Source organism: Mobula birostris, chromosome 29, assembly GCF_030028105.1.
Source record: "Mobula birostris isolate sMobBir1 chromosome 29, sMobBir1.hap1, whole genome shotgun sequence".
Taxonomy (NCBI): Eukaryota; Metazoa; Chordata; class Chondrichthyes; order Myliobatiformes; family Myliobatidae; genus Mobula; species Mobula birostris.
Genome location: NC_092398.1, coordinates 35604450 through 35632180, shown reverse-complemented (window position 1 = coordinate 35632180; position 27731 = coordinate 35604450). Strand labels below are relative to the sequence as shown.

At 47.2% G+C, this 27731-nt stretch overlaps 1 protein-coding gene and 1 long non-coding RNA gene across 2 annotated transcripts in view; one reads left to right on the top strand and one right to left on the bottom strand.

Moving 5' to 3' along the window:
• Positions 1-187: 187 nt before the first annotated feature.
• On the bottom strand, positions 188-10292 carry LOC140189984 (tumor protein p63-regulated gene 1-like protein). The gene is made up of 5 exons (XM_072246368.1): positions 9754-10292; positions 9196-9284; positions 7228-7404; positions 2233-2386; positions 188-788 (listed from the first exon to the last, which is right to left on the bottom strand). The coding sequence occupies exons 1-5, from the start codon at positions 10018-10020 to the stop codon at positions 594-596; spliced, it is 882 nt and encodes a 293-aa protein (XP_072102469.1). The 5' UTR covers positions 10021-10292; the 3' UTR covers positions 188-593.
• A 2630-nt stretch (positions 10293-12922) lies between these two features.
• Positions 12923-27731, top strand: part of LOC140190219 (uncharacterized) — a 34407-nt gene continuing 19598 nt past the window's right edge. The window contains exon 1 of the long non-coding RNA XR_011883558.1: positions 12923-13026. This is a non-coding gene — a long non-coding RNA (uncharacterized lncRNA). The remainder of the gene's footprint in view (positions 13027-27731) is intronic.

Here is a 27731-nt window from a genome sequence, read left to right as displayed (position 1 = left end):
ATGGTTCTATTCCAGATTCTGAACAGTGATCAACTTGTCTTGCAAGCTGAACCAGAATCAACGTCCACTCTAACATTGATTTACAGCTTAGAGTTATTGCTCTGCGCCACTGCTAATGTTTTTTGTAATACAGTATGCATATTATAAATATTTAGAATGAAAATTGAAAAATCAGATTCCTTTTCATTTTATTTATTAATGGATGCAGAAATACAATACAGGTATACAAAATACAGTACAAGGAAAATCTGATCCCCTGTCTCCAAAGGTTACAGAGAATGGTGCGGAAAACAAACAAACCAACACGTCCAGAGGGCAGGTGTTCTACGGGCAAAACCGCCTTGTTAATGAAACAGGTCAGAGGAGAGTGGCCAGACTGGTTCAGGCTGACAGGAAGCCAACAGTTACTCAGATAAACACTGACTACAACAATGTTGTGTTGAAGAGCATCTCTAAACACACAGCACGCCTAACCTTGAAGTGGATGCGCTGTGGCAGCAGAAGACCATGAACACAAGCTCGGTGTCCACTTTATGAGTTAATAAGGAGCCCACCGGCTATACTTTGGTGCTGACAGCGGGCTGCCGTGACTCCTAAAAGCCAAAGAGCCCACGGGGTTTGGAGTAACCCAGCTGTGACCAGTTGCTGAAGGCAGATACCAGACCGAGAAAGGTCTCCATCTGGATCGGTTTCTCCAGCAGAAGGGGGCCGTTGGCACGGCCGGGGAGGGGCTGATTCTGGTGCGCAGTCAGTGCCAGGCTCGTCAGCTCGGTGCGGAAGCGCTGCATCTGCGGGGTAGGAGATGAGGAGAGTGAGATGGGGCGTGATGGAAGGAGGGAAGGGTGAGGGAGAGAATGGGGATTGGTAGAGTGTGAGGAGCTCTTGGAGGGTAAGAGGTGGAAAGGGAGAAGGGGGAGTGTATGGGGATGGAGTAGGCAAGTAGGAGGCAGAGGATGCTGTGAGGAGAGAGGGATGGGTAGTTGCTGCCAGAGGAGATGTGAGAATGGGAGGTGTCTGGTGGTCCAGGTGGATTGGAGACTGGGTGGGGAGGGGTGGTGGGAGGGCGGGAGAAGGGGAGGGGAGGCCAATGGTGGAAGAGAGTGGCGGGAAACCCAGCTGGGGATAGAGAAAAGGGAGGGGTGGCCAGCTGAGGGTTAGATGGAAGGGAGGGGCGTACGGGTGCTGGAGAGTGGCTAGGCCAAGGGGTGGTCAAGCTGGTAAGGCCTAGTGAGATCAGAGAGGCCATGAGATATAAGGAGGTGCAGGATTTTAACAGCATGGAGGAAAGTTGGGGTAGGGCGGAGGTGAAAGGGAGTGAGGTCGGAGGAAAGAGAAAAAGAGCGAGGGCTAAGTTGGGTGTGGAAAACGAAGGCGAGAGATTGAAGGCTGAAGATTGATGCTGTGGTGAGAGGGGTGCTGGGAAGAGGGAGTGTTAGAGTGAGTGGTACGGAGTAAGGCCTCATAGCGCAGCGTGTATGAGAGTGTCTGAGTGTTACAGTGAGCGGTGTGCGTAGCGATGTACCGTATTACAACAGCGTTGTGCAGAAGAAGCTGGAAGGGGATGGAATACAGCTGCAAATGACCACAAACACACACTTGGTGCAGAAGATAACGAATAAGGTGGCCACTGAGTGGATACAAAGCTTAACGTAGTTTAAAGTGGTTCAGGATTGAGAGGTAGATCAGGATTGAGAGGACTCTGCTCTCAGCTCACCTTCTGTGCAACCTCCTTCTCTCTTCTCCCAGCCCACCAACTCCCTCCCACTGCGTTCTCTCCTATAACATCCCTCTCAACTCTGCTTCTCTCCACGCCCCCGACACAGTCCACATACCCTCTCTCCTCCGGATAATTCTCCATCTGCTCCCACCATCCTCCCTCTGCCACATCCACAATTTCTAGCCCTCCTTCCTTCTGTCCTCCCGAGGCCCCTTCCCTCCCTCACTTCACGCTGACTAGATACTCTCACTCCCCAGTCCCCCTGCCTCCATCTTCTCAACGTCCCTCTGTCACTTTGATGCATTCCCCTCTCATCTCCACCTGCTCTTCTCTCCCTTCTCTCCATTTGTCCTCCCTGCCCCATCACCCAATTACACCGTTCACTTTCCTATCCATCACCCCTCCCTCCACCCTCTTTCCTCACTCCTACCTTCTTCTTCCTCTTCCCCCCGTTCAATGCCATTCCTGCCTCCCTCCTCTTCTGCGATATTTCCCCCACCCACGCCCCACCTCACCTCGCAGAAGGAGGACAGCTCGTGCTTCCTCTCTGCCCCGGGATGTTCTGTTAGAATGACGAACGGCAGATCCCGCGACCATGGATTCCACCGGGAACGGAAGGAGGGCTCCCGCAGTTTGTCCCATTGGATCCGCAAGCCGACACCGGAACGCCTGGGGTCAAAGGGCAGCACAATCAGCTGACATTCAAGGTACCCCTCGCACTCACTTGTAACCTTGTGCCTTCTACACATCACTCCCATACCCTAGATATACTTCAACACCGCACACGCAACGTGTGCCTGTCTGTCTCCTCTCTCGCTCTCTCCCTCACACACACACACCCGCTTTACGTAGACAGTAGTGCAATCACTCGAGTCGGAAGTTATATTCTCACAATATTAATCCTTTAATGGAATGCTCCTGTGCGTGACGTGGGCAGACTCCCACATGGACAGCCACCACACAGTCTTTGTGGTGAGGGTCAGGGTCCGGTGATGACCAGGGACTACAGCTGTAACCTTCCTCCACCTCCACAGCTGTTGTAATGTGCCCTCATCTTTCACCATATCCATCATGGAACTCCTGGCTGGATCACCCTTTGTCCAGAATCTCCACCCCCCCCCCCCCGACCTCAAGACTGCATCACTCCCGGGATCTCAGGAACTCTCAACCCACTCTACCACGATCTTCGGAGAAGGGAAATTGGTGAGGCACGAAACCTCACCAGTTCACCCTGATGCAACCCCTCCCCTCTCCTCCCACAATCCCCACTCAATGAGCGAGGAGGTGAACCAGCGCTCAGTCCATGCCCAGAATTCACGTGGGAAGTCTGCTACATAGACAGGCAGATTCTGACGGATGGGGAAGGGGAGATCAGCTCATTTCCTGCTTCCGACTCCAGAGAAAGAAAGGGAGGAAGGCGGATCAGTAAAACTTCCTGCTCCGGATTCCTGTCTCCTGACCTCCGTGTTAGGAAGGTCTGCACGGGTTTCTGCCCGAGAACCTCCTTCCAATCCCTGTCCAGCATGTTATGGTCAGGGATGAAGTCGGCCTGTGTTCCTGCCCCAGAACACTTGAGTTCAGAAGTGAAGGGGTTAACCATCCAGGGCCCGTACTCCTGAAATGCTGATGCCGGGATTCATGAGGCGGTGAATCGATCAGGGCATCAGGAGCAGATTTCAGCCATTCAGCCCCCTGCTCTGCTCCACCATTCCACCAAGGCTGATGCACAGCACAGAAAACATAGAACATAGAAACCTACAGCACATTACAGGCCCTTCGGCCCACAATGTTGTGCCGACCATGTGACCTACCCCAGAGACTGCCTAGAATTCCTCTAGCACATATGAGGGGTGATTGATAAGTTAGATGAGTTATTAACTTTGAACTTTCTGCATAATCACTCAAAGAGTTGAACTGCCCGTGCATGTAACAAGATCTGTATAACTCATCTCCTTCTACCTTAGGCCACGAACCTATCAATCACCCCTCGTAGCCCTCTATTTTTCTCAGCTCCATGTACTTATCTAAGAGGCTCTTAGAAGACCCTATTGTATCCGCTTCCACCACCACCACCAGCAGTGCATTCCACACACCCACCACTCTCTGTGTGGAAAAACTTACCCCTGACGTCTCCTCTGCATCTACTTCCAAGCAGCTTAAAACTATGCCCCCTTGTGTTAGCCATTTCAACCCCAGTGAAAAGCCTCTGACTATCCACACGATCAATGCCTCTCATCTTCTTATACACCTCTATCAGGTCACCTCTCATCCTCCGTCACTCCAAGGAGAAAAGGCCAAGTTCACTCAACCTATTCTCATAAGATACACCCTCCAATCCAGGCAGCATCCTTGTAAATCTCCCCTGCACTCTCTCTATAGAATCCACATCCTTCCTGTAGTGAGGTGACCAGAACTGAACACAATACTCTAAGAGGGGTCTGCCCAAGGTCTTGAAAAGCTGTAACATTACCTCACGGCTCTTGAACTCAGTCCCATAGTTGATGAAGGTCAACACACCATATGCCTTCTTAACAACACTGTCAACCTGTGCAGCAGCTTTGAATGTCCTATGGACATGGACCCCAAGATCTCTCAGATCCTTCGCCTATTTATATTATATTCTGTCTTCAAATTGGACCTACCAAAATGAACCACTTCAGAGTTATTTGGGTTGAAATCCATCTGCCACTTCTCAGCCCAGTTCTGCATCCTATTGATGTCCCACTGTAACCTTTGACAACCCTCCAGACTATCCACAACACCCCAACTTTTGTGTCATCAGCAAACTTACTAACCCATCCTTCCACTTCCTCATCCAGATCATTTATAAAAATCATGAAGGGGAGAGGTCCCAGAACAGATCCCTGAGGAGCACCACTGGTCACCGACCTCCATGCAGAATACTAACCATCTACAACCACCCTTTGCCTTCTGTGGGTAAGCCAATTCTGGATCCACAAAGTAAGGTCTCCTTGGATCCCATGCCTCCTTACTTTCTGAAGGAGCCTTGCATGGGGAACCTTATCAAATGTACTACTGAAATCCATATACACTACATCCACTGCTCTGTCTTCATCAATGTGTTTTATTGCATCCTCAAAGAATTCAACCAGACTCATAAGGCACAACCTGCCCTTGATAAAGCCATGCTGACTATCCCTAATCAGATAATGTCTCTCCAAATGCTCAAAAATTCTGCCTCGCGGGATCTTCTTCAACAAATTTCCCACCACTGAAGTCAGACTCACTGGTCTATAATTTGCTAGGTTTTCTCCATTCCCTTTCTTGAACAAGGGAACAGAATTTGCAACTCTCCAATCCTCTGGTACTCCTCCCGTCCCTATTGATGACGCAAAGATCATCACCAGAGGCTCATCAATCTTCTCCCTTGCTTCCCACAGTAGCCTGGGATACATCTCATCCAGTCCCAGTGACTTATCTAACTTGATGCTTTCCAAAAGCTCCAGCACATCCTCTTTCTTAATATCTACATGCTCAAGCATTTCAATTGCTGGTCATCCCCACAATTGCCAATGTCTTTTTCCCTGGTGAATACTGAAACAAAGTATTCATTAAGTATCTCTGCTACCTCCTCCAACTCCATGCACACATTTCCACTATCACACCTGATTGGTTCTATTCTCACAAGTCTCATCCTCTTGCTCTTCACATACTTGTAGAATGCCTTGGGATTTTCCTTAATCCTGCCCACCAAGGCCTTCTGGCCCCTTCTAACTCCATTCTTAAACTCCTTCCTAGCAATCTTGTAATTTTCTAGAGCTCTAGCAGTACCTAGTTTCTTAACCTTTCATAAGCTTTTCTTTTCTTCTTAACCAGATTTTCAACATACCTTGTACACCATGGTTTTATAACTCTACCATCTTTCCCCTGCCTCAGTGGAGTTCTACCTACGTAGAACTCCATGCAAATGTTCTCTGAACATTTGCCACGTTTCTGCAGTGCAGTTCCCTGAGAACTTCTGCCCCCAAGTTCCTGCCTGATAGCATCATATTTCCCCCCCACCCCAATTAAATGTTTTCCCAAACTGTCTGCTCCTATCCCTCATCAACGTTATGGTGAAGGAGATAGAGTTGTGGTCACTACCTCTATCCTACCGAGAGATCTGACACCTGACCAGGTTCATTTTCCAATACCTGATCAAGTACAACCTCTCCTCTAGTTGTCTTATCAACATATTGTATCAGGAGACCTTCCTGAACACACCTAACAAACTCCACCACATCCAAACCCCTTGCACTAAGGAGATGTCAGTCAATATTAGGAAAGTTAAAATCTTCCATCACAACAACATTCATTATCACTCTCAACCCCATTCTCCTGCCTTCTCCCTGCCACATTGATGCACTGACTATCACCTCCACTCTAAAAATACTCAGTAACCTGGCCTCCACAGCATTCCATGGCAACAAATTCCACACATTTGTCACCCTCTACCTGAAGAAATTCCTCCACATCTATGTTCTACTATTCTGAGGCTGTTCCTTCTGGACCTAGACTCACGCAGAATTGGAAACATCTTCTCCACTGTACCTAGGTCTTTCAATATTCCAATCCATCTGTGTTCCAGGAGCTATTTTCTGTCCATGGATCTCGGGTTCAGGAAGCAGGAAGTGTGGTAGGGGTGGGTATTAAATCAGTCTGCTTTGCTCCTGGTACATGTCCCCTGACCTCTGGTTTAATGGAAGAGGGGCTGAGCCCCTCCTCGCCTTTGCACCTGTGGTGGGTGGGAATTGTGTAAACAAGCTTCTTCCTCATGAATCCAGATCTATGACCAAAAGTTTGGTTCCCTAAGGTTGTTACAGCCAGGGTGTTTGGGGAGTGGGGGGCTTTGGTAGAGGTGGGGATGTAGTGCAGATAAGCTCCTACTAGGTATTAAATGCTCTCAATTGCATATGTCTCCAATAGCCTCTGACAACCAAGTTCACATGTGCCTTAGCTGCTAACTACAACAGAACCATTTCTGCTGACTGGTGGAAGGGAAAAGTGGGTTAATGGTGCCTTAAAAACAGTCACTCCAGGCAGATGTAGCTCACCAGCTGTGGTTGGCAGCTCATCTGGAAGGAAAACTCTGATCTCAAACTTCCATTGCCGAGTGGCTACATCCACTAATGGGAAAGGCTTTGGAAATAAACCCCCGAGGGAAAAATCCAGAGCTGGAGTGGCTAAGGTAGTCTTTTGCCAAATTTATTGGTCTCTGGAATTCCTCTGAGTTCACCGGCCGTGTGGAGAAAGGGAGCCTGCTGCATGGGCAACAACCTCCTCTCCATACTGTACTGCCCTGCCTTGCTTTATCAACATGGGCAGGTGGGATGCAACGTTCATGGTTGCCCCAGATCAATGGAGGGCATCGAACTATGGATAGAGGGCTAATCCTCAGCCTAAGTCTGGCCCCTGATCACTGTTCAGACATTTGCTTTTCCCTTGCAAAGCCCACAGGATCATACCCTTCACAGTGGCAGGGCTGCTGCAGACCCCTCGCCTTTCCTCACCTGCTGAAGGACTTTGCCGGGAACTGGAATGGCCCAACCGTGATGCTGTCGATGTAGTGAAGGGGGATCCGGAGCATCAGGTGACAGTACAGGCCCACAAAGTCATAGTGACACACCAGCAAGACCCGAGGCGTCAGCAGCACCAGTCGCTCGATCTCCCGGTTCCAGTGGTCCACTCTGGATGGGGCAAGAAGATGAAAATGTGTGGACCACTGTTGCTCCCTGAAGATGGAGCTTTGCAGTGGGGTGAAGCTGCCTGCCACTGCATACAACCTCCAGACACAGCCTAAACATCCACTGAAAACTGAGCCGCATCCTCACCCACTCCCGACTCCTGCCTGCAGCCTAACTGAACCAGAGAGGACAACTTCACCCACCCACACACTGAGCTGTTCCCACAAACTATGGACTTTCTTTCTAGGACTTTTCATCTCATGTTCATGATATTTATTGCTTAATTATCTATTATTATTAATACTTTGTTTTATTTTTCTCTTTGCATTTGTATAGTTTTTTTTATCTTTTCACATTGGCTCTTTGTCCATATTGTTGTGGGTGGTTCTATACTTTGTATTTACTGTGATGCCCACCAGGTTGAATCTCAGAGTTGTATAAGTATATACTTTGCTAATAAATTTACTTTGAACTTTGAACTTCCACCTACTTCCAGCATTGACCCCACAGCTGGACTTCTAATGCAATGAAGGCAAGTGCAAGCTCAGCTTTGTAGAGCGTAGGGTGGTATATGGCCATTCACTTTGGTAAAAGGAATAAAGGCAAAGACTATTTTCTAAACAGGGAGCAAATTCAGAGATCAGAAATGCAAAGGGAGCTCTAGCTTAGAATTCCTTAAGTGTCAACTTGCAGGTTGAGTCAATAGTAAGGAAGGCAAATGCAATGTTGGCATTCATTTCCAGGCACTAGAATATAAAAGCAAGGATGTAACGCTGAAGCTTTATCTGGCATTGGTGAGACCACACTAGGAGCAAAGTGAGCAGTTTTGGGATCTGCAAATAATCCCCTGTAAAGGGGATGCAATGGATTGTAGAAGCGTTGATGTACTCCAACCATACCATCGACTTTAAAGACGTTGGACACCGGAGGTCTTCGATGGCCCATGCTCCACTGGCAGCTAAGTGCCCAAGGAAGAAAGTAAGAAACGAGAGTGCCTGGGGTGGTTTACAAGAACGAACTCGAGAACAAATGTGTTAACATATGGCGAGTGTTCGATGGCTCTGGGGCTCTACTTGCTGGAGTTTAGAAAAATGCAAAGAAATCTCATTGAAGTCTATCGAATATTGAAAGACCTGGTTGGATTGCACATGCAGTGTATGTTTCCAGTGGTGGGAGAGCCTAGAAACAAGGGTGCAGCCTCAGAATAGAAGGACAGACCTTTTGAGGCGGAGCAACTTCCTTAGACGGAGGGTTGTGCATCTGTGGAATTCATTGTTGCAGGCTGTTGTAGAGGTGAAGTCATTGGATATATTTAACGCTAATGCTAATTGGTATTTAAGTAATAAGGGCATTATAGGTTATGGGGACAAGGCAGGAGAATGCAGTTGAGGGGGAAAATAAATCAGCCAAAATGGAACAGACTCAATTGGGTGAATGGCCTAACTCTGTTCCTATGTCAATGGGCATATGAAGGTTGGTATACCATCTAACCCCTTCGCCAACTTTGCCTCCTTTGTGGATTATTGGACATTCCCAGAGGCTCCTCCATCCATAGCACTCCCCAGGTCCCGACTGTGTATCTACCCGCCCCCTTCCTCATCCTCCCTCTACACTCTCTCCCCTCCAACTCCTCTCAGTCTCCTCTCCATTCTACCATTTCTTTCATTCCCCACCTAATCTCCCAGCCCCTCTCCTCACTCGCCCACTCTCCACTTACACCCAGACTTGTCTCCCTCAGTCAAAACCAGACACATCCTCCCCCCTCGGCTCCAGTGAGATCTGGGCTTCACTCACTCTACCAGAAGCCAGGCGCTCTCCACTTTTCCGTCTTCGTCCGTCAGTTTTTTCTCAGTCTCGCTGATCGCTGTTTGCAATGTCCCTGGCTGAGGAAGAGGCAGAGACCATAACCATTCACTCAGAACACAGAGATACTCCCCTCCCCAGGAGAAAGATAGAGATAGAGAGAACATGCCACACAGAAACGATGCCCGGGTGCACAGCAGGACACCCTTAAAGGTGCATCTGAAATATTACCCAGGTACACAGCAAGATTCCATCACTGTCTCTACCTCCTCAGCATAGGTCATTGTAATATTCAGATTCAGAAGATCCTAGATCCAACTCTGCAGAAATATTCCTCATGCGCAGCAAGATCTCAGACCTTCTTCTCCCTCAGGTGCCTCTGAGATGCTGCCCATACGCACTGCAGGATGCCAAATCCACACCAGACCACAGGACCCAGACACAGAGCAGATCCCAAGTCAATCCACACCATCACATTACATCGGTGAGGCCCAGGGGGCCCCGCAGGACTTCAGACCTACCTCCCAACAACGCGCGATGCAGACTCACCCGTAAGGCGAAAAACTCGTCGCGGGCGCCGTGGCTGACGGACGGGGGGACAACGATGGGGGAAAACTTCCCGCGCGGGAGTGGCGGGTACAGATGAGAGAAGTCAGTAGCCGGTGCGGGGGTGGTGCCCCCGGGGGACCCTGGGTCAGTGGCCGCCTCCTCCTCCGCCGCTGGCACAGACGGGATGGATGCGACAGAGTCTGGAGGGACGTTCGCAGTCTCTTCCCCCTTCCGGAAAGGCGCACACGGCTTTGGCTCATCGCCCATGGCGGGCAGAGGAAATCCCAGCTCGTCCTGGAGCGGGGCACTGTTGCTGTCGGAGGCTCACTGACAGGATTGGCTCCAGGAGCGTCAGGGTCGGAGGCAGGGGCTGTCAGTTGTTCGGGACGCTGCAGCTCGGCAGGATCGTCGGTCACCTGCGGTAAACCAGGAAGTGGCAGGGACGCGGACAGCCTCGATGTGAAAGTCCAAGCAGAACGGGAAAGGAAGACACGGGTTCCAGATGCTAGGAGATAAAACAGACAACAAGGAAGTAGCTGACAGGGGAAAGAAAGGAGAGGAAATTCGGTCAACGCGCACAAAATGCCGGAGGAACTCAGGAGGCCAGGCAGCGTCTAGGAAAAGCGTACAGTTGACGTCAGGGAAGGGTTAGGCCCTAACTCTAAACCTAACCCTAACCCTAACACTAACCCTAATGCGACCCTAACCCTAATGTGACCCTAACCCTAATGCGGTCCTAACCCTAACCCTAATGCGACCCTAACCCTAATGTGACCCTAACCCTAATGCGGCCCTAACCCTAACCCTAATGCGGCCCTAACCCTAACCCTAATGCGACCCTAACCCTAATGTGACCCTAACCCTAATGCGGCCCTAACCCTAACCCTAATGCTGCCTGACCTGCTGCGTTCCTCTGGTATTTTGCGTGTGTTGCTCGGATTTCCAGCATCTGAAGACTTTCTTTTGTTTGTGAGAGGAAATGCGGTTTTTGCGTGTGAAAATGTTACAGCATGTGGGGCATTGCCGAGCCTTACATTGAAACGGGCGGGGCGAATCCACTCCATGCACTGTGGGTGCGGGGCATATCGCAGGCATACACTGCGAAGGGCGGCGTACGCCCGAATCCTGCACTGGGGGACGGGCACATTCGACCATTACATGAGCGGGCGGGGTGGGGGGGGGGGGGTTGGTATCCAGGTTTGAACTGTGTGTCTGATGGCTCTGGGCCTGTATTCACTAGAATTCAGAAGAATGAGGGGTGACCTCGAATGGTGAAAGACCTCGATAGAGAGAGTGGATGTGGAGATGTTTCCTTGATGGGAGAGTCTAAGTCCACAAGACATAACCTTAAAATAGAGGGGCGTCCTTTTAAAACGGAGGTGAGGAGGAATTTCTTTCGCCAGAGAGTGGTGGATCCATGGAGTTCGTTGCCCCACAGGCAAATGCGGAGGCCTAGTCTGTGTAAATATTTAAGGCAAAGGCTGATAGATTCTTGATTGGTCGGGGCATGGAGGGATACGGGGAGAAGGCAAGAAAGGAAAATTGGATCAGCCGTGATGAAATGGCGGAGCAGAGTCGATGGGCCAAATGGCCTAATTCTGCTCCTATATCTTATCAGCCAACTGAACTAACCTATTCTTACTATATAATGTCTATACCATTCCACTAACGTTTCATTCCATACCTATATCTTATATGGTGTCCGAGATTTGCACCGAGGGGTGTGACATCCGAGGGGTGATTGATAAGTTCGTGGCCTAAGGTGGAAGGAAATGAGTTATTAACATCAAACTTTCTGCATTTTCACTCAAAGAGTTGAACATGTAACGAGAGCTGTATAACTCATCTTCTACCTTAGCCCACGAACTTATCAATCACCCCTGCTGTGGACCACCTGGAGGTCCAAGACGCTCTCGTTACATGCAAGTGCGGTTCAACTCTTTCAGTGATAATGCAGAAAGTTTGAAGTTAATAACTCATCTCCTTCTACCTTGGGCCACGAACTTATCAATCACCCCTGCTGTGGACTACTTCCACAAAGAAGGGATCCGTATGCTCCATAAGTGTGTACATGTAGGAGGGGGCTATGTGGAAAAGTGGATGTGCTAAGTTTTCTAAAATTGACTCCTTCTACCTTAGGCCACGAAGTTATCAGTTACCCCTCGTATCGCAGCCTTCTGCTGTGCGGGCGGGGTGCATCCGAGCATTACACTTTGGAGCGGGGCATATCCAAGCTTCACACTGGCGTGGTGGCGGGGGGGGCATATCTGAGTATCAGACTGAGGGGCGAGACGTATCTGAGTATCAGACTGAGGGGCGAGACGTATCTGAGTATCAGACTGAGAGCTGTGCTCAGCGAGGACTGCAGAGTGCACCCACCATAGTTTCGATAGGTTCATGAATGTGACGAAAATGGAATGACATGGACATGACGTAGTAAGAAGAGATTAGTTCAGTTGGCCGTTTGATTCCGAATTTGCTCTTTCTATCTACCTAATTTATCTATTGGTTTATATATTATTAGTAGTAAAAGTAGTGTATTTTGTTCTTCGTTTTGTCAGTCTTTGTGTGTAGTTTTTCATTGATTCATTTGTATTTCTTTGTTCTACTGTGAACGCCCGCAAGAAAATGAGCAGTATATGGTGGCATATATGTACTTTGATAAAAGAAATTTACTTTGAACTTTCAAAACATCTTAAGTGAACGTTCAGTACTGTGCAAAAGTTTAAGGTACAAACTGTCTATATAGCTGCGGGTGCCTAAGACTTTTGCACAGTACAGTACGTAGCCTCCGCCCTGATGGGAATGGGACAAACAGTCATTGACCGGGAAGGGTGGGATCCTTCACTGGCCTCTTTTCGGCACCTTTCAACATGTTCTTGATGGCGGGTCAGCTGGTGTGGGTGATGTGTTGGGCGCTTTTGATTACTGGGCTGTCGAGCGGCTGCAGTACTGAGCAGTGACGCGGCATGTGAGGATGCCTCCTCAATCGTATCCAAAATCATTTCTAAATATACTCTCTTCAATCCGCGCATTCTCTCTGATGTCGCAATCTCTGCGCTTTGACGCAGTTCAGAACACACTCCACCCGAGTTTCCCACGGGGGTATTTGTACTGCATAAATTACAGGCTCCAGTAAGACATCGCCTGAAATATTCATTCAGAGAGACTAACTACGGAGTCGACAGAATCCTTTTGCAAAGAAAATGGCGGGAACATTTGCCGAGATTGAGAACACGTATTACATTCTCCTCGCAATCATTGGTATCCCTGGTGAGTGAGTATCAACATTGAAGTGAGACTTTTAATTTGTGATTATCTTACGTTCATCTGCTGTGATAAGAGATTTAGCAGGGTCTCGGTCAGTAAGTGGGCTCCCATTCACTACCGACCATCGACGGTATAATTGTTGAAATTTCATGGCGCGCTTTCACGACAAAGCAAGTATTTCCACATAACTCCAAGAATTAGGCCTTAATACTCTGGGAAGCTCGCCAATAAAAGACTCCTGGGTAGCTGAGTGAAGGAACGTGAGGTTTTCTGCACTGCGCATTGCAGAAATCTAGTCCATTCGATATAAAGGCGTGAAATCGTTTTTCGATATCACTGCTCCGAAATAAACGCAATATTTGCAGAACGAGTAGAAATGGTGCTCCGGTCACTTTCCTGATGTGGGATATCGCTTTACTTTGTCAGCCTCATTGCACTGTGTACCGATTTGATCCGTTGAACAATATGTTTCCCGGTACACGTGACAATAATAAACCAACTCCCATTCCCAGTCCAACTCGAAATGCTTGCGGAGGCTCGGTAGCGCAGCGCTTCACAGTGCCAACGACCCGGGTTTATTTCCCGCCGCTGCCTGCAAGGAGTGTGTACGCGTGGACTCCCGCCACAGTCCAAAGACGTAACGGTTGGTCATTGTAAATTGTCCGTCATTAGGCTAGGGTTGAATCGGAGGTTGCCGGACGGCGTGTGGCCAGATAGATTCCGCGCTCTGTCTCATTAATTTAAAAAATATATTCCTTGGTTGTTAACTCTACCTCCATCGTCCCGTCAGGCAGTGCTTTCCAGATTCTAACCCCACCTTCCCTCCCCCCGGGTGAAAAAGCGTCTCCCTCATCCTCTCTAAAGCCACCCGCTGGGATTAGAGGCCGCAGGGAAAAATTCCCCTCTCTCCACCCTTTGTCTGTCCTCATCATTCTGAGCACGATTATCGCCCCCGTCCCCTTAGTCTCGATAGCTCTAAGTAGACTAGACCCAGCCTAGTGTCATACCCATCTATCCACCTGTGATGCCTCTTTTCGGGTATTATGGGTTGGTATTCCTAGATCCCTCTGTTCTACTGCACTCCTCAGCCTCCGAATGCGTAATTCTTACCCTGGTGTGTCCTCTGCACACTTCTAGAACCTCACGCTTCCCTGCGTTCAACCCATCTGCCGTCATTCGGCACATCTTCTTTTCCAGCTGGTCGAGATCCGGCTGCAAGTTTTGATAGCCCTCAAATATTAGCATTCCAAAGCATTTAGCATTCATTCCGAGAGGACGAGAATGTATAATCAAGGATGTAATGCCGAGGCTGTTGGTCAGATCGCACTTGAAGTGTTGCGAGCAGTTTTGGTCTCTTTGTACACGAAAGGGTGCGCTGGCATCGGAGAGAGTCCAGAGGGCTGTGATCCCAGGAAGAAGGGGTGAATGTACGAGAAGTGTTCAATGGATCCGGGCTTGTATCATTGAGTTTTAGAAGAATGAGGGAGAATCTCACTGAGCGTAGAAGAATGAGGGGAGATTTGATAGAGGTATATAAAATTATGATGGGTATAGAGTGAATGCAAGCAGGCTTTTTCCACTGAGGCAAGGGGAGAAAAAAACCAGAGGACATGGGTTAAGGGTGACAGGGGGGAAGTTTAAAGGGAACATTAGGGGGGGCTTCTTCACGCAGAGAGTGGTGGGAGTATGGAATGAGCTGCCAGACCAGGTGGTAAGTGCGGGTTCTTTTTTAACATTTAAGAATAAATTGGACAGATACATGGATGGGAGGTGTATGGACGGATATGGTCCGTGTGCAGGTCAGTGGGACTAGGCAGAAAATGGTTCGGCACAGCCAAGGAGGGCCAAAGGGCCTGTTTCTGTGCTGTAGTTTCTATGGTTCTATGAAAACATATCGAATATTGGAATGCTTAGAGAATGTGACGTGGAGAGGATTTCTGCTGCAGTGGGGGAGTCTAGGAGCAGAGAGCACAGCCTCAGAATAGAAAGATATTCCTTTGGAAGAGACATGAGGACGAAATTTCTTTAGCCCGAGAGTAGTGAATCTGTGAAATTCATTGCCAGTAAATGACTCCTACGTGATTGAATGAAGGAAGATCACGTTTTCTGCAGTTACCATGGCTGGCATTGCAGAAGGTTTTGAGAATGATCCCGGGGATGAAACCGAACCGATAGTGAAAGGCCTGGATGGAGAGGACGCGGACAGTAAGTCATTCAGAAGAATGAGGCGTGACTAATTGAAACCTATCGAATGGTGAAAGACATCGATAGAGTGGATATGGAGAGGATGTTTCCTCAGGTGGGAGAGTCTCGCACCAGAGGACACGGCCTCAGAATGGAAGGGCGTCCGTTTAGAATGGAGATAAGGAAGAATGTCTTTAGCCAGATCTGTGGAATTCGTTGCCACATTCTTTATGCAGAAGCTGATAGATTTTTGATTGGCCGGGGCATGAAGGGATAGCGGGAGAAGGCAGGAGATTGTGGCTGAGCGGAAAATTGTATCAGTCTCGATGAGCGGAATGGCCGAATTTTGCTCCTACATTTTATGGTCTTAAATGCTGAGGAACTCCACGGAGAGGATATTCCCTACGGTGAAGTAGTTCAGGACCAGAGAATAGAGCGGCGTGGACGAGGGGGTTTCGTTTTGTCGCGAAACTCAGGCGATAGTTAGCGCGGCATTCTGTGGGAGATCGGGAGATTGTCTCTTTCTCTCTCTGCGCCCAGAAACACGATGGAAAAGTCAAATAAAATGGCCATCATTTTACTCGCCTCCTTTAATTTGCCCGTGGTTTAGTAAAGAGAGTAGGCACCGTGAGCGATTTCAACACCAATGGGGAAACTACAGATACCGCGACTATCATATGTATTTGCCTTTTTGTTTACAGTTAACCTCCTGGGGATTGTAGTCCTGTCCCGGGGGAAATGCGGCCTCTCCGCCTGCACCTCTCGGTACCTGGTGGCCCTGGCAGCGGTGGACCAGCTCGTTCTGGCAGTCGCGGTGCTCTTGTGGCGGCTCGTTTTCCATTACTTTCCCGGATCTTTCATCGAGGTAACCCCCGTGTGCAGCACAATCGCCGGGAGTTTTGGAGCCATCACAGACTCCTCAGTCTGGTTCACTGTCGCTTTCTCATTCGATCGTTTTATCGCGATTTGTTGCGATAAATTGAAAGTAAAGTATTGTACCGTTAACATGGCCGCTGCGGTTCTCGCCACTGTCAGCGCAGTGTGTGGCATTAAAAATATACCTATCTACTTTACGCTTGAACCTGAAGAGTTCATCGACAATATCCCGTGGGGGTGCCCAAGAAAACCAGGGTATTACACCGAGAGCGGATGGGTGGCATTTGACTGGCTTGACAAGGTTTCGAAACCGCTGTTGCCATTCGCTCTCATCCTCCTGCTCAATGCGTTGACTGTCAGGCACATTTTAGTGGCCAGTCAGATCCGTAAGAGACTGAGGGGCCAGCGGACAGTAAAAGACCGGAGCGACCCGGAGATGGAGAGCAGAAGGAAGTCTGTCATTTTACTCTTTGCAGTAACCGGAAACTTCCTTCTTCTGTGGTTACCCTACGTCATTAACTTCTTGTACTACCACATCGCGCAGGTCGACCCCGATAACGATACCGAGTCTACGTTCCTATTTCAGCAGGTCGCGTATATGATGCTGACATTAAGTTGCTGCACGAACACCTTCATTTATGCCGCGACCCAATCAAAATTCCGGGAGCAGCTTAACAACGCAATAAAATATCCAGTTATCTCAATTGGTCAGTTAGTAATTGCTCAGGTTAGGTGAACTTAACTATTGATGCATACGTAAGGCTCCTTTTCATTGACTACAGCTCTGCCTTTAATACCATCATCCCAAATAAACTGATTCCTAAGCTCCGGAACCTGAGCCTTAGCACTCAGATCTGCAGCTGGATCCTCAACTTCATCATGGACAGGACCCAGGCTGTAAAAATAGGGGTCAAGCTCTCCTCTACAGTCACTCTGAGCACCGGTGCCCCACAAGACTGTGTACTCAGCCCCCTGCTGTACTCACTGTACACTCATGATTGTGTAGCCAAGTTTCCATCAAACTCAATAAATAAGTTTGCTGATGACACAACAATTGTAGGCTGTATCTCGGGTAATGATGAGTTTGAGTACAGAGAGGAAATTAAGAACCTGGTGGCATGGTGCGAAGACAATAACCTAACCCTCAACGTCAGCAAGACGAAGGAATTGGTTGTTGATTTCAGAAGGAGTAGCGGACCGCACGACCCAATTTACATCGGCGGTGCGCAAGTGGAACAGGTCAAAAGCTTTAAGTTCCTCGGGGTCAATATCACAAATGACCTGACTTGGTCCAACCAAGCAGAGTCCACTGCCAAGAAGGCCCACCAGCACCTTTACTTCCTGAGAAAACTAAAGAAATTTGGCCTGTCCCCTAAAACCCTCACTAATTTTTATAGATGCACCGTAGAAAGCATTCTTCTAGGGTGCATCACAACGTGGTATGGAAGTTGTCCTGTCCAAGACCGAAAGAAGCTGCAGAAGATCGTGAACACGGTGCAGCACATCACACAAACCAATCTTCCGTCCGTGGACTCATTTTACACCGCACGCTGTCGGAGCAGTGCTGCCAGGATAATCAAGGACACGACCCACCCAGCCAACACACTTTTCGTCCCTCTTCCCTCCGGGAGAAGGCTCAGGAGCTTGAAGACTCGTACGGCCAGATTTGGGAACAGCTTCTTTCCAACTGTGATAAGACTGCTGAACGGATCCTGACCCGGATCTGGGCCGTACCCTCCAAATATCCGGACCTGCCTCTCGGCTTTTCTTGAAATACCATACTTCCATTTTTTCTATTTTCTATTTATGATTTATAATTTAAATTTTTAATATTTAATAATTTTAACTATTTTAAATATTTTTAACATTTAGTATCTGTAATCCAGGGAGTGTGAAGCGCAGAATCAAATATCGCTGTGATGATTTACGTTCTAGTACCAATTGTTTGGCGACAATAAAGTATAAAGTATTGGCTCCAACGATAAATGTTATATTCGAACCGATAATCTTTTCACAGATTTACACGTGGAAACTTGCTGATTGGAAAATAAATTTCGCTGGAATACCACACACACTACCATCGTGCGAAATTCTACATAATTTGTGTCGGAAGATTATTGGGTTGGGGAGCGCTGAACCTGGCGTCAGATCCTCGCCATACACTCTGGCATGTCACTGGGCAGACATTAAAGGAGCCTTGGTAATGCAAGGGCAACTGCTGCTGAGCAGAGTGACCTTGAGGTCCAAGTTCAAAGCTACTGAAAGTGGCTGCATAGGTCGATAGGGTGGTTAAAGAGGTATGCAGCTCCCTGGAAAGCCTCAGGCTCGCTCAACTCGCTGTCGTCCAGGGGAAACAGCCCTGGGCCCCGCCAAACTGGGTAATTAAGTTTGTGTGGATGCTGTGTGAGGTACCCCACCCCGCCCAAATAACAGACAATACACCATATGCGATTAAATGATTACACTTTATAAATCTTACTGGAACTATGTAATTAATAGAGATAAAATATAAAAGGAAAATAAAAGGCGCCACACTTATCAAAGTTCAACCTCTTCAAGCACAAACAGTTGGAGCTCTAGTAAGGGTCCTCTCTTCACCATTCTGTCCGCTCTGACCACCTCGACCTGCCGCCTGAGACCAACCACGGTGGTTGACCAGACGCTCCACACGAGTCTGTCTCCGTCTCCTCTCCTCGCCGAAGACCCTGGCCCTCGGACTCCTGCTCGGGGTCCGACCCCGTTAGCCAGCTCACAGCACCGCGTCCACTCTCTCCCTCTCCCCATCGCGCCTTCTGCCCCCAAAAATCCGCGCGTCACAATAGCTTACAGACACACAAGAAAGAATAACATCTATCCCAATTGGTTCGTTCGTTCTCTTATCAATAATATAACCCAAATTTTCTCAGCAGTTAACATAACAAAGAAGCCGCTTTAATTAGCCTACGCTGTAACATAAAAGAAGAAACCCCTTACGGGTATATGGAATGCTTGCTTTTATTACTCAAGGCATTGAGATGCAGGAAGATTGTTCCCGATGTTGGGGAAGTCCAGAACGAGGGGTCACAGTTTGAGGATAAAGGGGAAGCCTTTTAGGACCGAGATGAGCAAAACCTTCTTCACACAGGGAGTGGTGAATCTGTGGAATTCTCTGCCACGGAAAACAGTTGAAGCCAGTTCATTGGCTATATTTAAGAGGGAGTTAGATATTGCCCTTGTGGCTAAAGGGATCGGGGGTATGGAGGGAAGGTAGGTACAGGGTTCTAAGTTGGATGATCAGCCATGATCATACTGAATGGCGGTGCAGGTTCGAAGGGCCGAATGGCCTACTGCTGCACCTATTTTCTATGTTTCTATGTTTCTAAAAGTCAAGAAGTTATGTTGCAACTTTATGAAACGCTGGTTGGGACACATCTGGATTATTGCATACAGTCCTGGTTGCCCCAGAAGGACACTGAGGCTTCGGAGACGGTGCAGAAGAGGTTTACTGGGATGCTGTCTGGTTTAGAGGGTATGTGCTGTCACGAGAGGCCGGATAAACTCGGGTAGTTATCTCTGGAGCCACATTGGCTCAGGGGAGATCTGATAGAGGTTTATATAATTATGAGAGGCGTAGATAGCGTAGACAGGGAGAATAGTTTTCCGAGGGTAGGAATGTCCAATACCAGGGGGCACACATTGAAGATGAGAGGGGTATGTTCAAAAGGGATATGAGGAGTAAGTTCTTTTAGTCAGAAAATGCTGGATGCCTGGATTGCACTGCCAGGTACGGTGATAGAGGCAAATACATTACAAAACTTAAGAGAAACGTTTAGCTAGGCATATGCATAGGAGAGAAATGGATGGATATTGACATTGTGTAGATAGGAGGGATTTGTTTTAGAAGGCATTTGATGTACTTCTCAGCCGGTTCGGCACGACATTGTGGGCCGTACTGTTCTATGTTCTAAGGTGGTTTGCCCACAGAACTGCCTCTCACTGGAAGTTTTCTTGTCTTTGTTTTTCGCACTATTCTCTGTAAGCTCTAGAGACTGTTGTGTGTGAAAATCCCAAGAGATCAGCGGTTTCTGAGATACTCATCACCCCGAATGGTGCCAACAATGATTCGAAGGTTAAAGTCACATAGATCACATTTCTTCCCCATACTGATGTTTGGTTTGAATAACAACTGAAACTCTCAACCAGATCTGCACACTTTTGTGCATTGAGTTGCTGCCACGTAATTGGCTGATTAGATATTGGGCTGGCATGGTAGCGTAATGGTTAGCACAGGCAGGCGCCACGGGTTCAATTCCCACTGCTGAATGTAGGGAGTTTGTCCTTGTGACCATGTTGGTTTCCTCGGGGTGCTTTGGTTTCCTCCCAGTCCAAAGACGTACCAGTTGGTAGGATAATTGGCCATTGTAAATTGTCCCGTGATTAGTCTAGAATTAAATCAGAGGGTTGCTGGGCTCGAAGGAGCAAAAGGGTCTATTCTCCTCTGTACCTCAATAAATAAATATTCGCATTAATGAGCAGGTCTACCTCATAAACTGAGTGCATGTCTCATCAGTCACAGGGATTTACTGAATGTTCAGCCCACCAAGACATCGGAAATATTCTCCTTTTCCAGCTGTTTACAGTCCCTTAGAATCTCCAAACTCAGTTCCCCTCCCCATAAATACAGGGCAAATATACTATCTTTAGTCCGATGTTCATCACCCTTTCCAATTGTGTCCCTGTCATACTGCAACTCATCCCACTGACTGAAGTTTTGCCCTATTGTCTACCTGTCCCTTTTTCAGTCTCTGCCTTCATTTGTAAACCAACTGACCCATTCTCAGCCCTATCACTGTTTCCTACCCTCCCTGCCAAATTCGTTTAAACCCACCCCAACAGTTCTAGCAAACCTGTCTGCAAGGATATCGGTCCCCCTCGAGTTCAGGTGTAGCTCGTCCTTTTTGTACAGGTCATACCTTCCCCAGAAGTTCCAGAAATTCCCAATAACCTAGAAATCCAAAGCCCTGCCTCCTGCACCAGTTCCTTAGCCACACGTTCATCTGCAAATCATTCTATTCTTACGCTCACAGGCACTGGGCACCGGCAGCAATCCAGAGATTTAAACATTGAAGGGCCTCTTTTTCACCTTTCTACCAAGCTCCCTAAATTCTCTCTTCATGGGATTCTCCCTTTTCCTACCTATGTCATTGGTGTCAATATATATCAGGACTTCTAGCTGCTCACCCTCCCCCCTTAGAATGACGTGAGCCCAATATGAGACATTCCTGACCCAGGCACCTGAAAGGCAACACGCCATCCAGATGCCTCTATCACGTCCACAGATCTCGTGTCTACTCCTTCAACCACTGAATCCCCTATCACTACCGCAGTCCTCTTCTCCCTTCTGAATCACAGTGCCAGATTCAGTATGGGTGAGACCCTGACAGTCAGTATCTATGGCTTGGAGCCAAGAGATCCAAGAGAGATCTCAGGGGGATAGAGCATGGAACACCTTGTATTTCTCTCTCCCCTCCCCCACCTCTTGAATCTGCTCCTCATCTTTTTTTTTCTTCCATTCCTGATGAAGGGTCTCGGCCTGAAACATTGACTGTACTTTTTTCCATCGACACTGCCTGGCCTGCTGAGTTCCTCCAGCATTTTGTGTGTGTTGCTTGGATTTCTAGCATCTGCAGATTTTCTCATTTCCCACTAATGATGTCGGGCTACTGTCTTATAACTTCCTGGTTTACTTTTAGAGCTTTTCTTAAACAGCAGAACAACATTAGCTATCCTCCAATCCTTCGGTACCTTACCCATGACTAAGGATGATTCAAATATTTCTGCTAGGGCAATTTCCCCACAACCCTCCCACAGGGTCTGAGGGAATGCTTCAAGACAGCAAACACCTCCTTCTCTGTGATCTGTACAGAGTCCATGACCTCACTGCGGCTTTGAATCACCTCTATAGACTGTCTCTTGAATAAATACAGATACAAAAAATCCATTTATGATCTCCTCCATCTCTTTCAGCTCCACATATAGATCACCACTCCGATCTTCCAGAGGACCAATTTTGTCCCTCGCTTTCCCTTTGCTCCTTCACTTTGTCTGTTAGAGAAAAATCATGTCTTCTTTCAGCCTTCCTGATTTCCTTCTTAAGTGTTCTCTTGTATTTCTTACGTAAGGGGTTTCTTCTTTTATGTTACTGCTAAGGCTAATAAAATGGCTACTCTGTAATGTTAACTGCTGAGTTAACGGTAGCAGCTTGTTTGGGTTATAATTACTGATAACGAGAATTGTATTCATTTGCTAACCAATTGGGATAGATGTTATTCTTTCTTGTGTGTCTGTAAGCTATCATTTTCGCGGGCTTTGGGGAGAAGGCGTGATGGGGACAGAGAGAGAGAGAGGACGCAATGAGAGAGATGCTGTAAGATGGGTGAGGATTGGACCCAAGAGGGAGTCCAAGATCGAGAGCTTTTCTGGAGGAGAACCAAAGAGGAAGGACATGCTGGACATGCTCCGCTCGACCACCATGGTTGGTCCCAGCCGGTGGGTCAAGGAGGTCAGAGGGGATCGAATGGTGGAAAGAAGGCTCCATTTATTGAGCTCCAACGGTTGTGCATGAAGTGGTTGAACTTTGATAAGTTTGGTGCCTTTTACTTTCCTTTTATATTGTATCTCTATTAATTACATAGTTCCAGTAAGATCTATAAAGTATAAGCATTTAATCGCATATGGTGTACTGTCTGTTATTTGGCGAGATGGAGTACATCACACAGCATCTACACAAACTTGATTACCCAGTTTGGCGGGGCCGAAGACTGCTCCCCCAGACGAAAGCGAGCTGAGCGAGCCTGAGGCTTACCAGGGGGCTAAACTTATACTCCTCAACTACCTCATTTGTTCCTGCCTGTTTATACCTGGGATGCATCTCTATCTATTTCAACCTAGGGCCTCAATATCTCTCAAAAACCAAGGTTCCCTCAACCTTGCCTCATGCCTTTTATTCTGACATTAAAATACAAACTGCTACCATCAAAATGTCATGATTTTCTCCACAATGACACCATTATCTACTCTGGTATCTGGTTCTCATTGCCCTGCAATTCTAGTTTGACCCCCAACCCCCACTCCACCATGCAGCATTAGCTAAGATGCAAACTGACTGTTCTGTGGGACCTGTCCCTGGAAGAGAGCCCAATGATCCAGATATCTGCTCCACTCTCCCCTGCACCATCTTTACATGTTAAATAGCATGATCTTCATATTTCTGGTCTCACTAACGCTCGGCATGGGTAGCAATGCTGAGATCAAACCCTGGAGGTCCTGTCCTTTAAATTAGCGCCTGAAATCACCTTGAAGGACCCTTCTTACCCATGTCACTGGTACCAAGGTGGACCACGATCTCTGGCTGCTCACCATCCCACTAAAGAAATCTTTGGACTGGATCTGGAATGTCCCTGACCTCACACCCTGGAGGCAACACATCATCTGGGAATCTCATTCTTCTTCAAAGAACCTCCTTTCTTTTCCCCTAACCACTACAGCTCGCCTCTTCATCTCCCTACCCTTATGGTCTTACACTGGTCAACTCATGTAATGACCACACTGCTTAAACCTAATTTCTTCTAATTGGACATTACCAAGTGCATAATTATGCACAATGCAATGTGTCCTCAGGAACTGTGGCTCACAAAATGTGCTGAATGCCTCTGCTCACTTCTTTTAAACTCTCACACCCTCTATGTACAGAACACAGAACATAGAAATCTACAGCACATTACAGGCCCTTCAGCCCACAGTGTTGTGCCAACCATGTGACCTACTCTGGAAACTGCCTAGAATTTCTCTACCATAGAAATTCCCTGCCTTCTATTTATCTAAGCTCCATGTACTCTTAGAGTCTCTTAAAAGACCCTATTGTATCCACCTCCACCACCATCTCCGGCAGTGCATTCCACACACCCACCACTCTCTGTGTGAAAAACTTACCCCAGATGTCCCCTCTGCTACTTCCAAGCACCTTAAGACTATGTCCCCTCGTGTTAGCCATTTCAGCCTTGGGAAAAAAACCTCTGACTGTCCACAGGATCATTGCCTCTTGTCATCTGATACACCATTATCAAGTCACCTCTCATCCTCCATCACTCCAAGGAGAAAATGCCAAGTACACTCAACCTATTCTCATAAACTCTCCTATCCAGGCAACATCCTTGTAAATCTCCTTAGTATTTTCTCTTTCCTATCCACATCCTTCCTTTAATGAGGTGACCAGAACTGAACACAGTACTCCAAGTGGGGTCTGACCAAGGTTTTATATAGCTGTAACATTACCTCATGGCTCTTGAGCTCAATCCCATGGTTGATACACCATACGCCTTCTTAACAACACTGTCAACTTGTGCAACAGCTTTGAGTGTCCTATGGACATGGACCCCAAGATCTCTCTGATCCTCCACACTGCTAAGAGCCTTACCATTAATACTATATTCTGTCTTCAAATTTGACTTACCAAAATGAACCACTTCACACTTCTCTGGGTTGATGTCCATCTGCCACTTCTTAGCCCAGTTCTGCATCCTATCGATGTCCCGCTGTAACCTCTGACAACCCTCCACAACACCCCCAACCTTTGTGTCATCAGCAAACTTACTAATCTAACCTACTACTTCTTCATCCCAGAACAGATCCCTGTGGAACACCACTGGTCACTGACCTTCATGCAGAATATGAACCATCTTCAACCACCCTTTGCCTTCTGTGGGCAAGCCAATTCTGGATCCACAAAGCAAGGTCTCCTTGGAACCCATGCCTCCTTACTTTATGAATGAGCCTTGCATAGGGAACCTTATCAACGCAACCCAACATCTCAAGAACTGTAGGGTGAAAACTGTCTGCTGCTGACCTCTCGTTAAAAGGTGCTTTTGCTAACAGAACTGCCGCTTACTAGATTTATTTATTTGCTTTTTCACACCATTCTCTGTAAACTCTAGAGAGTAGTGTGCGTGTAAATCCCAGGATTTCAATGGAAAACTCAATGGAAAAGGCCTGCTTGCATTAACCGTATCCATACCTGTCATAAGGACAATATTATGATGTTATGGGAGATTTTAACATGCAGGTAGATTGGGAAAATTAGGTTGGTAATGGATCCCAAAATTTGTTGCATGCCTCCGAGATGGCTTTTTTAGAGCAGTTTGTTGTTGAGCCTACTAGGGAATCAGCTATACTGGACTGGGTGTTATGTAATGAACTAGAGGTGATTAGGGAGCTTAAGGTAAAGGAACCCTTAGGAGGCAGTGATCACAGTATGATTGAGTTCAACTTGAAGTTTTATAGGGAGAAAGTAAAGTCTGATGTAGCAGTATTTCAGTAGAGTATATGAAATTACAGTGGTATGAGAGAGGAGCCAGCCAAAGTAAATTGGAAGAAGATGCTGGCAGGGATGCCAGCACAGCAGCAATGACTTGAGAAAAATGAGGAAGGTGCAGGATGGATGTGTTCCAAAAACAAAGAAATAGAAAAATAGTATAACTTTGGCTGACAAGGGAAATCCAAGCTAATGTAAAAGCAAAAATTAACGGGAAGATAGAGAATTGGAAAGCTTTTAAAAACCTACAGAAAGCAACTAAAAGAATCATCAGGAAGGAAAAGATTAAATATTAAAGCAAGTTAGCAAACAATATCTAGATAGCTAGAAAGAGCTTTTTCAAGTATATAAAAAATAAAAGAGAGATGGGAGTCGATAAAGAACCACTAGAAAATGAAGCTGGAGAAATAATGGGGGACAAGGAGATGGCAGATGAACTAAATATTTTGCATCAGTCTTCACAGTGGAAGACAACCAGAAGTTTGTCAGGTGTTGAAGGGTGTGAAGGAAGAGAAGTGAGTGAAGTTACTATTAAAAGGGAGAGGTGACCAAAAAGCTGAAAGACCTGAAGATACATAAGACGCTCGGTCCAGATGAACTGCACGTTAGGGCTCTGAAAGAGGCAGTGATAGAGATTATAGAGACGTTAGTCATGATCTTTCAAGAATCCTTGGACTTTGGCATGGTTTCAGAACTGGAAAAGAACTGGAAAATTGCAAATGTCACTCCACTCTTTAAGAAAGGAGGGAGGCGGCAGGAAGGAAATTATATTCCAGTTAGCCTGGCCTCAGTGGTTGGGAAGATGTTAGAGTCAATTGTTAAGGATGAGGTTATGGACACAGGATAGGACAAAGTCAGCAAGGATTCCTTAAGGGAAAAAATGCCTGACAAACCTGTTGGAATTCTTTGATGAAATTATAAGTAGGATAGATAAAGGGGATGCGGTGGATGTTGTACATCTGGATTTTCAGAAGACCTTTGACAGGGTGCCACACATGAGGCTTCTTACCAAGTTAAGAGCCCATGGTATTACTGGAAAGTTACTGGCGTGGTTAGAGCATTGGTTGGTAGGAGGCAGCAAGAACCTAAGACCATAAGACAAAGGAGTAGAATTAGGCTATTCAGCCCATCTAATCTTCTCCACCGTTCCATCATGGCTGATCCTGGATCCCACTCAGCCCCACTCGCCATATCTTTTGATGCCCCGTCATATCAGGAAACGATCAACTTCAGCATTAAATATACACATGGACTTGGCCTTCACCCCAGTCTGTAGCAAAGCATTCCACAGATTTACTACTCTCTGGCTAAAAAAATTACTCCTTACCTCTGTTCTAAAAGGTCGCCACTTGATTTTGAGCCTATGCCCTATAGTCCTAGACACCCCCACCATAGGAAACATCCTTTCCACATCCACCTTATCTAGTTCTTTCAACATTCGGCAGATTTCAATGAGATCCCCCCCCCCCGCATTCATCTAAATTCCATTGAGAACAGGCCCAAAGCTGCCAAACGCTCCTCATATATTAACTCCTTCATTCCCAGAAACATGCTCATGAACCTCCTCTGGACCGTCTCCAATGAAAACACATCCTTTCTGAGATGTTGGACCCAAAACTGTTGACAATACTCTAAGTGTGGCCTGACTAGTGTCTTATAAAGGCTCAGCTCCTTGCTTTTATATTCTATTCCCCTTGAAATAAATGCCAACTTTGCATTTCCCTTCTTTACCACAGATTCAACCTGTAAATTAATCTTCTGGGAGTCTTACACAAGGACTCCTAAGTCCCTCTGCACCTCTGATGTTTGAACTTTCTCCCCATTTAGATAATAGTCTGCACTATTGTTCCTTTTACCAAAATGCATTACCATACATTTCCCAACACTGTATTCCATCTGCCAATTTTTGCCCATTCTTCCAGTTTCTGCTACAATCACATTGCTTCCTCAGCACTACCTACTCCTCCACAAACTTTGCCACAAAGCCATCAATTCCATTATCCAAATTATTGACCAACAATGTGAAAAATAGTGGTCCCAATATTGACCCATGAAGAATGCCACTAGTCATGGGCAGCCAACTATGAGATGCCCCTTTTATTCCCACCCACTGCCTCCTGCTTGTCAGCTATTCTGCTATCCATGTCAGTACCTTTCCTTAACATGATAAGAATTTATCTTGTTAAGCAGCCTCATGTGTGGCACCTTATCAAATGCCTTCTGAAAATCCAAGCAAATGACATCCACTGCCTCTCCTTTGTCCACCCCGCTTGTTACTTCCTCGAAGAACTCTAACAGA

Bases quoted from the DNA above. Each gene is read 5' to 3' on its own strand.
- LOC140189984 (XM_072246368.1), bottom strand. From the start codon at position 10,020: ATGGGCGATGAGCCAAAGCCGTGTGCGCCTTTCCGGAAGGGGGAAGAG. The intron at 9,285-9,753 runs GTGAGTCTGCAT...CCTCTTCCTCAG, and splicing joins ACGAGTTTTTCGCCTTACGG to CCAGGGACATTGCAAACAGC. The intron at 789-2,232 runs GTGAGGTGGGGC...CCTACCCCGCAG, and splicing joins AGCTGTCCTCCTTCTGCGAG to ATGCAGCGCTTCCGCACCGA.